The sequence below is a fragment of the Lacerta agilis genome, chromosome 6 (assembly GCF_009819535.1).
Source record: "Lacerta agilis isolate rLacAgi1 chromosome 6, rLacAgi1.pri, whole genome shotgun sequence".
In the NCBI taxonomy this organism is placed as follows: domain Eukaryota; kingdom Metazoa; phylum Chordata; class Lepidosauria; order Squamata; family Lacertidae; genus Lacerta; species Lacerta agilis.
Genome location: NC_046317.1, coordinates 78,044,258 through 78,061,842, shown reverse-complemented (window position 1 = coordinate 78,061,842; position 17,585 = coordinate 78,044,258). Strand labels below are relative to the sequence as shown.

Here is a 17,585-nt window from a genome sequence, read left to right as displayed (position 1 = left end):
ACCTGTGGGAGGCCGTTCCATAATCTGGGTACCACAATTCAAAAAGCTCTCTTCTTGTTCGCATCAACTGAAACCTTTTCAGAAGCAAGACTGTAAGAAGCGTCTCGGAAGCCGAGTGAAGTTTCTGAGCAGAAACAAAAACTGTAGGTTTTCTTTTTTCTTTTCTCAGGCTAACCAGATCCCCCTAGTTAGAAAGCTTGTGTCTGCTCCCTGAGAAATTCTAACGTGTGAATGTCAGTACACACTGACTTCAGTCATGTGTAAACTAAAATTAAGCACCCATTTAATATGTTCTCTGCAATTTACTAGCTATCAGCCTAGGAGAGCCAAATGCCTGACTCAGACACACATGGTTTTCCTTTCACGACCCCCATCAACCAAAACCATCTGGCTACATATTATTTTTTTTATTTTTATTATTTTTGCAAAATTGTACTTTATGATTACTTCATTGTTTAAAGCTAATATGCCACACACTAGAATTCCACAGCACTACAGGTTCTTATGTTTATTCAAAAAGGCACCATGAACCTATAGTTATTCAGATTCTACCTATTATAGGACAAACTGTTAATGCATTAGGTAGTAATCTTTTTAGCAACTGCAGCTCTGCTTCTCATGTGCTGATAGTCTGGCTGCCATTTGTTAAAGTCAGCTGAGGATGTCAGTTGGTGAATTACAACAAGGGTGGGGGACCTCTGCTCCTTCTGTCCTCTGATTCCAAAGGTGCACTCTGGTGCACAGTTATATAGAGGCAAATCCCCTTTCCCAGCTGCAACAAAACATGTCTCTTCCATATCAGTTTCTACAGCCACAGTAGGTGCTGTAACCTTCCAACAGTTGGACTTCACTCACAAAGGCACACTCTTCCATTGTCTCCCGAAACAGACAGATGCCAACAACTTTGAAATCCAACTCAATAGGACTTACTTCTGGGTCAACATAAGCAGGACTGGGTTGTAACTGGGTTTTTTAAAAAAAAAATATAGATATATAAAACTTGTCCCTGCTCACCATTTGTTGTTTTGCCTTATAATCTACATTTACTTTACAGCATTATCCCTGTAACTTGATCTCCAGGGAATTAAGCAGCCTGCATGCACACAGTACCTCCATTAACTGTTTAACTGTGTGAAAGTCCTCTGGCCATCAGCAATGTAATGACTTTTCAGCTAATCACTCTGCAGGCTCAGGTGTGACATTAATGATTGACAGGGCCTTGGTCCCTTTGCGTAGCAAGCTAGAGTGGGGCTTTGCAGACCAGTGACTCAGTGTGTGTGGATAAGGCGGCCCTCTGCTGGGAACGGACCTCTCTTTTCTCTGCCCCCCTCCCAGTTGCCTAGGGACATTGGGGAACGGGTGGTAGTTCATCAGTAGAGCACATGAATTCCTGGCAGCTCCCAATAAGAGGATTAGACTGCAGGTGATGTGGAAGACCTCTGCTTGAGACCTAGTTTCCTCGGGCGAAGAACAGGTGTTTGTTTTTATCCAGCCTTTTTGCTTTTAACAAAAGAAGGGCATGAAATTCAGCCTTCTGGTAGTTCACCTGGGAAGTTCAGGGCTTTTTTTTTTGCAGCCGGAACTTGCTGGAACTCAGTTCTGGCACCTCTTTTCTAGAGAAATAGTACTGGGGAAGCTCACCAGCAAAACACAAGAATGAGAGCCCTCTCCCTCTGTGGCTAAACTTCATTTAGAGGAAGTTTGTCACACTGAGGGCCAAATTCCTGTCTGGGCCACCCTCTGGGGGCCATGTGGCAATGGTAGGTGGGGCCAGAAGCAAAAGGGGGTGGGGCAGCCAATGTAAATTTAAAGGAGCTGACCTTTAAAGCCCTGGACAGCCTCGGCCCTGTATAGTTGAAGAAAAATCAACCCGGGTCTACCTCCAAGGATTTTTTGGCAGTTCCCTCACTGTAAGAAGTGAAGTTACGGGAAACCAGGCAGAGGGCCTTCTTGGTAGTGGCACCCACCCTGTGGAACACATGTTAAGGAGATAGATAACTACATGACTTTTTGGTATTTTTATACCTTTCTGGAAGCCACCCAGAGTGGCTGGGGCAACCCAGTCAGATGGGCAGCAAATAAATAATAAAATTGTTCTTCTTGTTGTTGTTGTATTTGCAGTAGGCTAGTTTATTCACACACACCCCTATCATCCATTCATTCAACAAGGAAGCATTATCTGAGATCAAGGACACATTCCAGCCAGGGAAAAATACTTGAGGAGGGCAAGAAGCAGGGACGCGGAGACTTGTTACCTGGGAAGAGGGTGTGTGGCTGTGGAAGGGGTGTTCTGGGAAGGGTCCTGAGGGTCAGATGGAGAGCCAGAGAGGGTCACATTTTGGTCTCAGGCCTAAGGGTTCCCATACTGCCTCTAAAATCAGCAAGAATGGCCAGCAGCTTGGGGGTAATCCAGACATAGGCAAACTTGGCCCTCCAGATGTTTTGAGGCTACAGTTCCCATCATCCCTGACCACTGGTCCTGTTAGCTAGGGATGATGGGAGTTGTAGTCCCAAAACATCTGGAGGGGCTGAGTTTGCCTGGGGTAGTCCCTGCTTTTAAAAGGCCCTAAAGTGAAAGGGTCAGTGGAGAAGCTGTGGGCCATTCTTTAAAAAAAAGCAAAATGGCAGGTGTCATTTTTAGGCGAAGGGGCCAGGCAGCTCTTTTGAAAAGTGGCAGTTGCATTTATTGACTGAACGAAGATGTCTGGAAAGGGAAACACTGAAGAAAATTCTACTGCAGTAGCAAAGAGCATTTATGGATGGCAATGCGTTATTATACTAATACGTCATTTAATGTTTCTGTCAAAGCAAATACTGTGCGGTGGAACTTTAATGAGGTCTGACTGGAAAAGTGAAACAGTATTGAATTGAGGCCATGTGATGAGAACTTTCGTAAAGACTTGTACGTTTCAGGTTTTTTCCCCTGCAGTTCTTTCTTTCTGGGTTATAAAATGTAGAAATGAATGTCCAGAGCAGAATTATTATCCCCCCCCCCCGCTTTCCTTATATGATTTGTGCCACTTACAGTGTGACTAAGGTTAGGCACTAACTGTATATTCATGATGGAGAATGATTGTGTACAGCAGGTGAAACTGAGGGAGTAGTATGACTAACTTAAGTCCATTGATTTCGCGGCAGGGGGGTCTACTCTGAATATGACTTAGTTAGATTCTACCCTGTGTGTCCAACATCCGGCTAATAAACCAAGGTGCTAGTCCTCAAGGCGGCATGGAGTTTGTAAAAACTGAGTTGTTTGCAAATCATGCTTTAGTAGACTGTATTCACATGGAACATCTTGAATATTGCCCAGCAAGTTTTCACCTTTAAGGTACACACACACACACACACACACACAGTGGTACCTCGCAAGACGAATGCCTCGCACAACGAAAAACTCGCTAGACGAAAGGGTTTTGCAATTTTTTAGGTGACTCGCAAGATGAATTTTTCTATGGTCATGCTTCGCAAGACGAAAATTTCAATGCATTCCTATGGGAAACCGTGCTTCGCAAGACGAATTTTTCGCAATACGAAATGACTCGTGGAACGAATTAATTTCATCTTGCGAGGCACCACTGTATATAGTGAACTATTTCCATGAACCTGTTGGGAAAATTACATTGCAATGTTATCTAGAACGTAAAGGATACACCTATTGTAGGCCACCTATTAATACTGAGCTCTCATGGAATTTGAATCCTGGTTAGAGTATACTGTACGTCAAACATGAAAACACGAGAAAGTTACTTCAAATGTACCCCCAGCTGTTGCAAGCGAAGCAGTTCCTGTGAATGCTGGTTAGTTGGCCCAGGGGTATGTAGGGAAGCAATTCATGTGATAGCATTTAATGTACAACAGAAAGCAAGCATTGTAACATTTGACCTTTCAACAGGGTCAAAGGTTACATTTCTTTCTCAAAAATGGTTTTGCAAATCTTTTTCAGAGCTGATAGACACACACCTTAGCTGGATACAAAACATTATATGAGACAGAATGACTGTGCTTTTTTGAACCAAGCAATCAAAGCCCAAGGTAATTTATACTTTCCTGACTTTTGTCTAGCTGCAGATTTTCTTAAATTTTCTTTGATTTAGCTGGGTTTCTTCTGTCAATGTCATTTTGTGTTTGTTTGTTTGTTTGTTTGTTTGTTTGTTTGTTTGTTTTTGGTTGGTTGGTTGGTTGAAAGGTTAATTGTAGAAATATATAGTATTTGGTGGGTGGGGAAGTGACTGGGCGGTGGGGCTGTGACATGTCGCATGCTGTGTTTTAAAAATCATTGACATTTACCAACACTAGCTGTCCTTGTTTTTAAAGCATTGGGGTCTGGAGTTTTCCGGGTATTTCGAACACATTTGCTGTTCCAAAAATGCTCCTCAGGCCACCCCATCTCCAGCATCATTTTCCTGTGGGGATTTTTCTATGCATTTGGTTCCTTAATTTCTCTGGCTGTATTCGTTTTGTGTACACACACACATCTGGTTGATTTCAGGAGAAATCACTTGCTTGGAGCAAGCCGTGCTGTATGGTGTGTATCTTATCTGCAGCATAGTTCAGAGACGAGAATGCAACCTATATAGCAGATTAACTTCAGGATCTTTTGCCAAACACTAGGGGCTTGATCCAGCTGCTGATAAATTACAGTGCAATCCTAAATATAGGAATCCATCGTAAATTGCGCTCATTCCACAATCCACTCAGGGCTAGGCTGGCAGATGGAAAACACCCCCCCCTTTTTTATCAGTGCAAGTTCCACATGTTGCCATAACCAAGCTGAATGGAGTTGGGATTCACTGTACACCCCCCTGTCTGGTCCTTCTCATGCCACTCTGCTGGAATGCCCATTTTTCTGGGCTTAACAGCAGCTGAGCTGCAATGAAGGGCGTTACTCTGGCTTATATGCAGCTGTGCCGGGATGTGGGGTTTATGCTGTGCCGTGCTGGAAATAGGTCAGCTGAGCCAGAGATCTGCTGGATCCTAACTCAATTATCTGGCAGGTCTTTTGATATTTTGTTGATGTTGCAAGTATACCACAATGAATCAAAGTAAATTAAAAAAAAAAAGTTTTAAAAATTGTCCAGTAGCACCTTAGAGACCAACTCTGCTCTGGTTTCGGTGTTCTGTTGCGCCAGAAGCGGCTTAGTCACATGACCCGGAAAAACTGTCTGCGGACAAACGACGGCTCCCTCGGCCTGAAAGTGAGATAAGCGCCACAGCCCCATAGTTGTCTTTGACTGGACTTAACTGTCAGGGGTCCTGGTGGAAAATTGAAAACGGAACATTGAGAAATGGAGAGAAATCGAGCAGAGGCATTTGCCCATCCCTAGCTGTAGCTTTAACATTGGTTAAATTGCTAGTTTAGAAGATATAATAAACAAACAAACAAACAAATTTGTGCCCCCGCCCTCTCCGGCAAAAAAACCAGGCTCAGGGCAGCTAACATCAAATATATGACACATCATCATAAAATCAAGCAATCAATTAAAATACATCTTAAAATCAAGTCAGAATCAAAGTGAAATCCAATCAGATGGCAACCCGGAAAGTAGTCATGAGGACCTTAAATGCTCACCAGGCCTAACTGTTTATACTGATCTTATATGAGCCTGTGAGAAAGGTTGGGGGGAGCACTTTCACGCAAGTTGTTATAAAGATGCCGAAGCAAATGCATAAACGCTGGTGAGAATGGCGCATGTTTACATGGTGCAGCTCGTGCCGCATGCACAACACACCAACTGGGATGTGTGCAGATGCTTCTTCTCTGTAATACAGGCTGTTCTTGGGTGCGCACGCTTTCAAAATCTGTTGTCCACAACAGTGTAATCCTGTGTACACAGCACTCCCCTTTATCTAAACCTCTGATTATCTTAATCTTTTGGATGCCGTCCCAACCATTTGACTAAACGAGGGCACATTTTTATTAAATATTTACAAGAATCAAAGCGCAGTATTCAGGCCTCAGGAATTTTTGGACTCTTTACCATCATCTCCCCCTTTCCCCCTCCACTGCAAAGTGAGTCATAATAAGCCTGAGATATCTGCTGTACAATCATCAAAAGTACATTAAAAAAAATTGAGTGGATTGGAAAAAGTGAATATGGAACAGTTGTTTACCCTTTCATGTGATATGGGGGTGATGACATGAACTTGTGGCAGGTTTTAAAAGCATTGTGCTCCACACCCCCGCTATGAATAGCATATATTTGACTTGCCGGATGCATTCAAAATTAGTTCAAAAGGGGCCTAGATGAAATTACTGACAATTAATTTAAGGTGTTTCTCCAGCATGCACAACGCTTCCCACTCCATTGCACTTGAAAGTATAAGGAAATGTGACTTTGGAGACTTTCAACTAAGTAGAGGATGTTTCGTTAATTAAACAGCTGCTTGTGTTGCTAATTTAATCATTGGATTGCCAAATGGCTGCCATAGATCCTATATGCGAAATACTGGAAGAACTAGAAGGTTACTTATATACTTTAGCAAAATATTCCACTCATTGGCACAATTAACACTTGTTGACATTCTCTTTTGGTGATAAGGCATGAAAAATAGCCCTCAAAATGACTTAATTTGCAGCTCCACCAAATCGTAAATGTGTTGTTGCCGATTAAAATTGGCTCCTACCAATTAATCAAACATACTTTAGTTGATTGATCTACTGATTAAATGAATCTAAGCTTGTGTCATGAGTTATGTTGTATTTTTATTTTTATTTTTATTTGAGAAACCCTGGAATCCGTACGGCATAGCTCAGCCCATTGCCAATGTAGCTTCGGATTTTTTGCTGGCTCCATAGCATTAATCATGTACCAGCAATTGCACATGGTGCAGTATAGGCTCTGTTACATCAGGGCGCAGCCTATTAGTCGTTTGCTCACTGGCACGCAGTTGGAAGTTCAACCATCCACTCAAAAGCATCCGGGCATGCAGCTTTAGATAAGTGTGCTGCTGAGCAGTTGCCAAAGCTTAGGATGTTGCTTAAACCTTTAAAAGGCTGGTGTGGCTTATCAGGTCTTGACATTTTTTTTGATAGCTCTGGGGAAATGAGCCTAGAAATTACCCTGATTTAGAGTGATGCTACACAGTACTAACCGTTTGTATCCAATCATCTATACTCTGGAGATACCCTTGTCAAAGTTGCAGGTCAAATCAGTGTGGCTTCTTTCATGATGTTTCCATGTATCTGGGCAGCACCGAGCTGCAGTGGCGGACTTTGGTATCTCAAATTTCAGTGGCGCCCCATGTGACGCTAAAATTCAGTGACCCCCCCCCACACCTCTCATGCTCTGTTTTGTGCATGGCGCCCAGTGCAACCGCACCAGTCATGCTACCCTAAAACCACATCTGTGAGCTGTTTGGGGCTAAGAAGTTGCCATGGAGGACAACTTGGAAACGTTTGCTAACTAACCTCTACAGAAGTGTGCATGCACACGAAAGCTCATACCAAGAACAAACTTAGTTGGTCTCTAATGTGCTACTGGAAGGAATTTTTGTTTGTTTGTTTGTTTTGACTATGGCAGACCAACACGGCTACCTACCTGTAACCTCTGCATGTTACTGGAGAGCATTCCTGTTGCAAAGAGAAGTGCAAAAAATAATTGCAAAAGTGACACAATATACAGAAGCGAGTTATTTGACTGTCAAGGCATGAGCTATTTCAGCAGGCACCCTCAGTGCTCTTTGACATGCTGGAGCGCAGACGGTGACAGCTTCAGGCTGCAATCCTAAGCACACTTATTAGGAAATAAGACCCATTGAATTCAGCAGGTTTTTCCTCCAAGTAAACATATTGAGAATAGTGCTAGGAAACATTCCTGCTTTTTAAACAGCTTCACTTTATTGGGCACGCAGTACGACGGCATTTGCATTTGTGCAGGAAAGAGGATGCTGGCATCCTTTTCGAATATTCATTGTCAACAGCGCTGCTCCTGGTGCAGCCAGCTCTTTACGCATTCACATAATGCACAAGTCATCTTCACCATTCATGTCAAAAGAGGGTGCATGGATCTCTCCTCTCCATTGATGTGAGTGGGGATCTCATTGTGGGCAGGAAGACCCATGCGTAAATGGGTACGAATGAAAAATGGCTGAAACCGGAGTAGGGGGTGCAACTCCAGTTCTGGTCTTAGCTGCAAGAGCTTAAATGCTAATTTAAACTTGATGCCTCACAAAATGCAAAGGTAGTTAGTGGTGCTGCAAGTGGCTTCAGTTGTGTTTAAATTACAGTTCATTTGTGCAGCACTTTCTTACCCTCCAACACCCCTCTGATGAAAATCGGGACGTGTATCTTTTGGTGCCTTGGTCTCGCAGCCGCCCGCTGACTTGCGCAAGAGAGTGGCACCACTGCAAGCACCGGCTCTTCCTCCTCCATGCTGGCACTGGAGGGGGGGGGAAACTGGGCATTCTATGATCACATCAGAAGCCGGTATGGGTTCTGTGTAATTCCAGGAATGTCCTGTGAAAATCGGGAAACAAATTGGCGCAAGAGAAATCCAAAGTGAGATCTGAAAACCCGGCGCAGGAAGAAAGCGGCCGAGCCCAGGGTGCTGGCTGCTTAAATAAGCGAGGGGTGTATCCAAGGGAAGCCCACCGCCAGCTCCATCGGCTCCGCCCTCCACACAGCCCAAGTCCCAGCCTGCACCCCCATTTGCCAAAGCCCCCTCCACCCACCAGGAAGGGCCCAGCCAGGTTGAATTCCCCCGTCGGAGCCCCAGTGAATCCTCCTCCATCCCTCAATGCCGCCACACGCGAAAGGGTGAGCGGGCTTATGCACCAAAAGCATATAGCTCAGGCACTTGTATAAAGGCCATCCACATGCAGCGGCACACTCTGTACTACACTTGCGTCCCCCAGTTTTAGCAATCCTTGTGCAGGACTACTGATGGCCATCTCCATAGCTGGCAAGTACTTTGCAAAGCTCCAAGTGAAATGCTGAATTCAGCGCTGAATGCTATTAATTGGGACACAGGGCTCCTTTTCCCCGAGGCAGTAAACCTGCACCTGGCCTGTACCACTTCAGAGTATTGTTGGAGGCTCACTCTGTCATGTGGCAGAATGTTCCTTGATGGGGGGAAAGAGATCACCCTGCAGGGAACTCCCATGTCAGGAAGAAGGCCAGACTAGCACCCTATACTCCCTGGCATCTAGTTTTCTATGAATGTTTATTTTATTTTATTTTGGCAAGGGTTGGATGGGAGGAACATTCAGTTATATAAATTTCCATCTGAAGAGGTACAGACCAGACACAGGTGAGGCCGAGGTATGCGTACCTTATGCGCTGACTTGCATTTTGTGGGCATAATCCAGAGGAAACTAGGTGTGGCAGCAAGCCTGTGAAAGAAGTGAGACCTGATTCTTCCATGAGATGTGTTCAGCACCGTTCTGAACTGGGCTTTTATCTATCCCTAGAAGCACTTGCCTCAGTAAGCTTAAAAAGGGTTAACGTCATTTTGCTTTTTAATCCATCAGGGATTTTCCTTGCTCACATTTAAACTGTTAACACTATTCCACCATTCCGCCCTGCGCGCGCACACGCACACACACACACACACACACACAAACACACACACTTCTTTCTTTTTCATATTTGGCTGCCTTGGTGCTTTCTAACAGGAAAAATGTCACATTTCCAAACAAGTTGATTTCATTAAATAAAAGGAAATGTCTCTACAATGGATGGCTTTCCCCCCACCTCCTTCTCCTATACCTAACCATGTGAACAAATGTGTTGATAAATAAACCAGCCCGCAGCTCAGTCCTGCTTGTTTACAGAAAGGAAACGAAGCTCCGCTCCCTCATTAGTGCTGATGCCCACCTCTTTTTACCTAACTGCTATTTTTAGCGCTCAAGAGACTGAAAAATTTCCATTGAAGATCTGCTCTTCTCATTTCCTGGGTAGAGAAAACAGGAAGGCTTTTAAAAAAAAAATAATAATAAAAAATAAAAAGTGTCAGCCTTTGGGTCGTGTGAAACTAGATCAATTTCACCTCCCGCTGGCTGCTCCCTTACATTGCAACACTCCAGAAGGGCAGTTGATCTGGGAGCAAGTGTGCTTTCAGGCTTCATTGTTTACAATTTAAAGTATTTTTTTATTAAAGATTTTCTTGATTTACAAAGGTATGTGCAATGTCTCTCTCGTATTTTTTTCCCCATGTAACATTTTTACAAATCAGTTTCGTTTGTTGAGACTTTATGAAGAAAAGGGGGAAAGAGGTGGGCGAGCCAAGCAGCTCCCAAAAGTCCAAATAATTTTTTTTTACAGTGGTACCTCGGGTTACAAACGCTTCAGGTTGCAGACTCCACTAACCCGGAAGTAGTACCTCGGGTTAAGAACTTTGCTTCAGGATGAGAACAGAAATCGCACGGCCCCATTAGCTAAAGTGGTACCTCAGGTTAAGAACAGTTTCAGGTTAAGAACGGACCTTCTTAACCAGAGGTACCACTGTACTGCCTGATTCCATGCATGTGCATTGAACTGCACTCCAAAGGTTTGGAGCACATTTGCAGTACAATTTTATGTTGCAGGACGTTTTATCAGGAGCAAGCGTGTATAAGGCTGCAACAATCTTAGACACATATTTTATGTTCACAAGATAAAATCTCGTAGTGTCTTGGGCTTCATGGATCTTTCCGCTGTAATTTTTGCAACCCCGCCCCCCAACATTTCCAGGCTTGAATGTATTCTGAAAACGTGCACCATTGTCTTTTAGACCACAGTTATTCAACCTGTGGTTGTAGTTGAGGAATCTCTCTAACGTGTTGTGATATCCTGTGGAATATCCCAGCCCCCCTCTCACTGCCCCCCCCCCCAAAATTAAAACAAAACAAAACATGATAATCATTTATCTAACAATTTCAAAATTCAGAAGCCAACGTTTTTACTAAAATTGTACTAACATCGCTATAAATTGGAATTTTAGTCAAGAACATTGAACAATTGTTAATCAATATAATTCTGAGAGTTCGTTTAAGTTTTTCTGCATGAAACCTGGCCAGCTGCATCATGCTGCACATTTCAGTAAAAGGTAAAGGACCCCTGGACAGTTAAGTCCAGTCAAAGGCGTCTATGGGGTTGCGGCGCTCATCTCGCTTTCAGGCTGAAGGAACCGCCGTTTGTCCACAGACAGCTGTCATGTGGCCAGCATGACTAAACTACTGGCACAATGGAACACCTTAATGGAAGCCAGAGCGCATGGAAATGCCATTTACCTTCCCGCCAGAGTGGTACCTATTTATCTACTTGCACTGTCATGCTTTCAAACTGCTAGGTTGGCAGAAGCTGGGACAGAGCAATGGGAGTTCACTTCGTCATGGGGATTCAAACTGCTGACCTTCTGATCGGCAAGCCCAAGAAGCTCAGTGGTTTAGACCACAGCAGTCAGCCAATGTTGTATAGATGCCCAGAGGTTGCCCTTCAGTGTTGCCCAAAAGGAAGAGAAATTGAGAGCCTGGGTAATAGTGGAGCAGCAGAATTATTTTTTCAAAAGGAACTTTATTATCTGAAAGATTGCCTCTTCAGACATACTTTCCCATGGTCGCTGAGATCCAGAGAGGATGCTGTCCTAGCCATGTTATCCATGCATGGACTTTAAGGATTTAGGGAGAGTCACTCTTGGCTGCCAACCTAGCAGTTCGAAAGCATGCAGTGACGGGAAGGTAAACAGCGTTTCCGTGTGCTGCTCTGGTTCGCCAGAAGCGGTTTAGTCGTGCTGGCCACATGACCCAGAAGCTGTACGCTGGCTCCCTTGGCCAGTAAAGCAAGATGAGCGCAGCAACCCCAGAGTCATCCGCGACTGGACCTAACGGTCAGGGGTCCCTTTACCTTTACCTTTACCTTTACCTTTACCTTTACCTTTACTTTACTCTTGGCTCCAAGTTATAGAAGAATCTGCCTTGGGACCTTTTTGATAGCATCACTGTGCTCTTCAGATACTGGAAATTCTTGGTTTGGGCCGGCTTTAAGTGGTCATTGATTTTGGGTTAACCTATATGTGATGTTAAACACATCTTTGAATACTGCGTTTGAGATGCTATCTTCTACCCCAAAAATCCTTTCCCTAGAGCTGCCATTGTTTTTAGTTGGATATGTACTTCCTTTGATATTTTTTGGTTTGTTCTATCATTTCGACCTTGATGAGGGGTTATTCCTGTGAGCTTTATGGAGCATGTGTTTAAGCACATGGAGGCATGGAGAATACATACTGGCTGACAAAACCAACAGGGGATTGGGTACATTTCCCATTCCTTATGAGAAATCATCATCATCACCCGAGAATGTGAATTGATCAGAGATGCTTTTGTACATTGCCTGGGCCATATGCATAATTCCCCACATGAACAATACATAGTCAATCAGTTACTGTTCACATTACCCGATAGTGGCTACTTGTGCATATTCACTAACATCACCTGGACACCAGCTAAACATTGCCCAGCTAAATGTGCAAAATCCCCTGTTTGTTTTCTCATTTTGTGGAAATAAATGTTATGGAACAGGAAGCCTGCTTTAATTCTCCTCTTTGAAATGAAACTGCTAGTGCCAGGTTTACCAGTGGAACTCTGTAAACACCAGTTGAGATGGATTTTTTAAATATTGAAATTTTGAATAGTATTTTTATACCTTTAGCCTCTTTTTATGTGTGGGACAGGAATGGAGTCGTGGGGTTGTGAAATTTTAGAAAAAGCACAGATTTCAATAATTGTCTCAGAATCCTGTTATCCAGAAACTATGTTAGTTCTCATCTTTTTCTTGCAACCCCCCAACCCCCCCCAAAAAAAATCAGTTCTTAAGGCTGGAAAGAGAGACTCACCATTCTGTGAGTGGTATCTAGTGGAAAGCCAGAAAGGAGCCCTGCACAATTTTCAATGGGGGTGCACAGACTTCACTGCTGGGTAGAACTCCTGCATATACAGCTGTCAGTTTTGCCTGCTCTTAGCTCAGAGTATAGGTTAGAAAATGGGGGGTAAAAATTAGAAGCTATAGCATTTTGCTACAAATAGATGCATTATTGCATTGCATTGCCTTTTTGTATCATTCCCTCCCTCCAAGTAGCTCAGAATAATGTATGGCAAGGGTCTGATGCCCATTGTAGGATTGGGAGCAGCAGAGCAAAAAGTAGGCGATGCTAAAGAGGTAATCCAGCTAGGCAAAAGCAGCCAAGAAAGACACAGAGCAAGGCTAATGAGAGTTTGGCCACACACGAACACACACACACACACACACTTCTTCCAGTTCATTAGTTTATTGTTCTAGCCAAAGGCCATGACAAACTTGTATTAAGCAATAGTATTAATAAAGTAATACAAAACATACATCCGTAATATAAAAATCTGCAAAGATTTAGCCATGTTTATTAGCATTAAAACAGTGTTTCCCTTGTGTGTCTCTTGACAGCTCTAATTCGAGTATTATTTTGCCCTTTCAAAATCCAAATTGCCAACATCCATGATGTAAGAGAGAGTCAGCAACTTACTCAAATCCAGCTTGATTTCAGATTAAACCTCCGAATCACCACAACAATTTATAGCAATTTTGTCTAACTCATTTTTTGTGGGGTTGTTTTCTTTAAGCCAGTGCACAGAAGCCTACTCTCTGTGTTACAAAGCTACTTATTGCCACTCAAAAGAAACCAAACCACTTCTGCCAGGGTGTACGCACACATTTACATTTTATCTTCACAACACCCCTGAGATGGTAGATTAGGCTGAGAAATAGTGACTGCCCCAGTGAGGTTCACGACTCCGTGAAGATTCGAACTCAGGTCTTCCTGGTCCAACACTTTAATCACTCATCCATGCTGGGTCTCTGCATTGCTTTTGATGGCAAATCACACCCGTGACTTCATTTACTGTTCCCTTTAATTGTAACACCTTTTTCCCCCCTTCCTCTTTTCCTTCACAGTTAACGAAATTATCAGGAAAGAGTTTTCTGGACTCCCTGCCAGAAGTCAAACATAGAAGAAGAGATTTGCGCGACAACTTTTACTGAATGCTTCCGTACCTGACCTCTTAGATTCTTCTCCTGCCCTGCCAGCCTCCTGCTTCCTTAACTGATCATCTCAAGGCACCGGTTCAACACCAGGAACAATGCACTGGCATCAAACTGACAGCTTTGACTAAGCAGCTCGGCACCTCTCACTGTAAACATCAAAAAGAACACTCTTCCTTTTGTCCAAAGATCATGTTGTTCTCATGTAGCAACGCATGTGCCTGACACAACCTATTAATATGACTACACACACACACACACACACACACACACACACAAAGGAAAGAGAACTTCCTTCATCAGCAACGAAAAGAGAGCTTCAATCTAGAAGCCTGTGTTGAAGCAAAGTAGAATTCTACGTGCGCCGTGAACAACAGATGAATTGCCAAGTCACCCGCTTAGCAAAATACAGAATGCGATCTTTCTAGAAAAATATCAGATTTGGGGAGGGAGGAAATTAATGGCCAGAACTAATTATGAGCTAATGCATAGGCAGCGTGAGGCAGAAAAACATAAAGGAACAGATCTCTGCTTGCATCACATTCTTTTTTAAACCGAGGCCCAAGCATCACTCTGCACGGTATCATAGGAGCTTTAGTGTAATGCAGGGGGGCTGCTGTAATGGAAAGGGGGGAAGAAAACCATGCAGTGTGGGCATAATGCTTTGTGTTGCTGTAAAGCAGCTTTACCACAATGTTGCTCAGCTCATGGGATGCACTGAAGCCACATTTTCACTGCTTTGGACTAGAAAAGAGACGAACTCAAGGCATAGTACAGCCAAAAATTCAGTTCGGGTTTTTTAAATGTGTGTTTGTGTAAGGCCTGCAGATTTCACGGAAGAGATTTCAGCATCTGCTTAAAACTCTCTTTTTTAAAAAAAAAAAAACCATTGGAACTTACAGTGGTTAACTTTGGTTTGGTGGTGCTTCCAGTTTCCTATTAATTTATCAGGTGCTGCATTTGACGATATGGATAGCCCTGCAAAATTGAAACAGGTGTTGTTGTTTTAGGTTCCCTCTCAGCCCTACAAAGAACAGAATGTTTTTAAAGTAGTCTCAACTTAAATTGGAAAGTGCTCCTATGTTTTGTTTCTCGGGCTTTTCAAGTTAATCAAATCTCAAGCTTTCTCATAAGAATCACAAGAGGAGGCAACCCTAAAAGATCTTACGCTTTCAAGTTTTTATTTACAGAAAACCTATGATACTGAATAATTGAGGCTGCCATTTTGGGAGTTACCTGGGAGTAAGCCCCATTGTATTCAATTGAGACTTATTTCTGAGTAGCTTACATATAGTATTGTGCTGCCAATTATTGAAATCAAGTGCAGTTTCTTGGTGCTCATTGTGATAGTTCTCAAAACGCCCAGAAGACTCAGGGATCCTTCTTAACGAGGTTGCAACAGAAGTGTTTTTCCCCTTAGTGAAGTATATTTAAATATCCTAGCAAGAATGATTAACATGTTCTCAATGTGGAGATCTTGTTTTCTCTAACGGTTGTGTGGCAATGAGGAACAGCCTCTCTTCTTGGCCACCTTGCCGTATTGCAGAATTGGGGACTCAAGAGTCAGTCTACATATCTGGGTAAAGCACATGGTACAGTGTTTCTTTCAGACTGCAGATGGGGAAGAAGGAAGTTGCTGCGTGTTGGCATGTTTCTCCAGAACATTTTCCTGCCTATGGAAAAGTATCTTGTCAGGGTCAGAGAGCAGATTCTTCTACCTGACATGCTAGCTTTCCACAAACGTGTGTGCGTGTGCATGTGCGTTGTGGCTTCAAACATGTAGTTCCCTATCTTCAATCGCAGGAACTCTTTACCCAGATGTGTGGACTGATTCAAGCATGATCTTTCAAATAGTGTACTGAAACAAAATAAAAATATTCTTTCCAGTAGCACCTTAGAGACCAACTACGTTTGTTCTTGGTATGAGCTTTCGTGTCCATGCACAATTCTTCAGATACATATCTGTGTATCTGAAGAAGTGTGCATGCACACGAAAGCTCATACCAAGAACAAACTTAGTTGGGTCTCTAAGGTGCTACTGGAAGGGGGGAAATTTATTTTGTTTCAACTACGGCAGACCAACATGGCTACCTACCTGTAAGTATACTGAAACAGTTAGTACTCTTATTGCTAAAGTACTGGCTCACAGTTTGTGTCCCCTGCCCTGGCCCCACAACACATGTTGGGCAGAAGGGAAACAACTCCTAACGCCCTGTGTCAACTGGGCACTCCAAAATAATTAGTAGCTGCAGGAAGAGTTACTACAGACCCAGAGCTATAACAAGTCCTTCCCATTGCACCAGCTCTTTATTAATAAAAGTGAATTTGTAGCAGTATTTGCTCCCTGCTCTCCATACTGTTGATCTTATTCCCTCTTGGGATGTCTGCAGTACCAAGCAAAGAAAGTGGGTGTCTTTAAAGTTTGTGCAACGTTGGCAAATAGTGCTAGGTTCTAGGAGCTGTGTTGTGCTGGCACAGCTCCCTACCAGATGATTAAGTCAAAAGTTACCAAGGCCACACAAAGTTAGATGAGAGTTTTGCATTCCATCCAATTTCTTTTTTAAAGTGAAGTACAGTAACAGAAACTCTTGTTGCATTCATTTCCCTGCCTTTGGGGGACGTCACTGTTTCCATCAAGAAGCCATAATGACATTAAAGCTGATCTTGTTCATCAAGGCACATTCTAACACTGAAAGTAGCTAAGGGAAATTGTTATAAAGCAGGCTTCCTCAACCTTGACCCTCCAGGTGTTTTGAGACTACAATTCCCATCGTCCTGCTAGCTAGGAATCATGGGAGTTGTAGGCCAAAAACATCTGGAGGGCCGAGGTTGAGGAAGCCTGTTATAAAGTGTCTGTTATTTTGAGGAAGAAGGGAGAAAAAGAAGCACCCCCTCCACTCAAAAAAGGGTAAAGTACTTCACTTATTTAAAACCCCCACACTAACAACTCAGTGGGACCCAAATGCCTGCCAGCTTTTTACATCCACTAAGCATAATGACAGGATTAAAATGGGTTGTCATCAGTGCTAGTCCTACTCCTACTCAGAGTTAGCCCATTAAAATTAATGGGCAGGACTAACTTAGTCCCATTAATTTCAGCAGGTCTGCTCTGAGTAGTTACAACTATGCAATATATTGTGCCAGTAAAAGGAGAATCTCCCAAGGTTGCAACCTGGCAGCTCCAAACTGAAGGGCAGGGCAGATGTTTCTGGCATGTGAATTGGTTTTCAGTTTCACCTGACTATCCTTTAAAGCCAGTTCTCAATCACAATTCATATTCATTTCAACAACAAATCCACAGATGCCTGTCAGGATATCTGGATTTCAGATCATACCATGGGGTCATTCTCATGCCAAGTAAAGTACCAGACAAAACATCCAATTGTTTTGCCCATTCTTTGGTTGCTGTTATTTGTCCTACAAATAAGTGCCTTTTAAAATATAGTGCTTATCTTGGCTCAGTACAGACAAGCCAACATAAAATGCATTTAAAAAAAAAAGTGGTGCAAATTGGGCATGGCTTTAAACATCAAAACAGCAGTAAACAAAAACCAAACATTTGGCAGATTTATAGTGCTTTTGGACACTCTTATAAGAG

At 43.1% G+C, this 17,585-nt stretch overlaps 1 protein-coding gene across 6 annotated transcripts in view; it reads left to right on the top strand.

Moving 5' to 3' along the window:
• Positions 1 to 14,257, top strand: part of NFATC2 (nuclear factor of activated T cells 2) — a 134,968-nt gene extending 120,711 nt beyond the window's left edge. For 5 of the 6 annotated variants that reach the window (XM_033153551.1, XM_033153554.1, XM_033153552.1 and 2 more), the window contains exon 10: positions 13,901 to 14,257. In XM_033153551.1, the coding sequence (XP_033009442.1) occupies positions 13,901 to 13,956 (56 nt within the window). In that variant the 3' untranslated portion in view covers positions 13,957 to 14,257. Of the gene's footprint in view, positions 1 to 3,943; positions 4,033 to 13,900 lie in introns of all 6 variants that reach the window. The other variant, XM_033153550.1, reaches the window with a different exon arrangement.
• Positions 14,258 to 17,585: the final 3,328 nt, after the last annotated feature.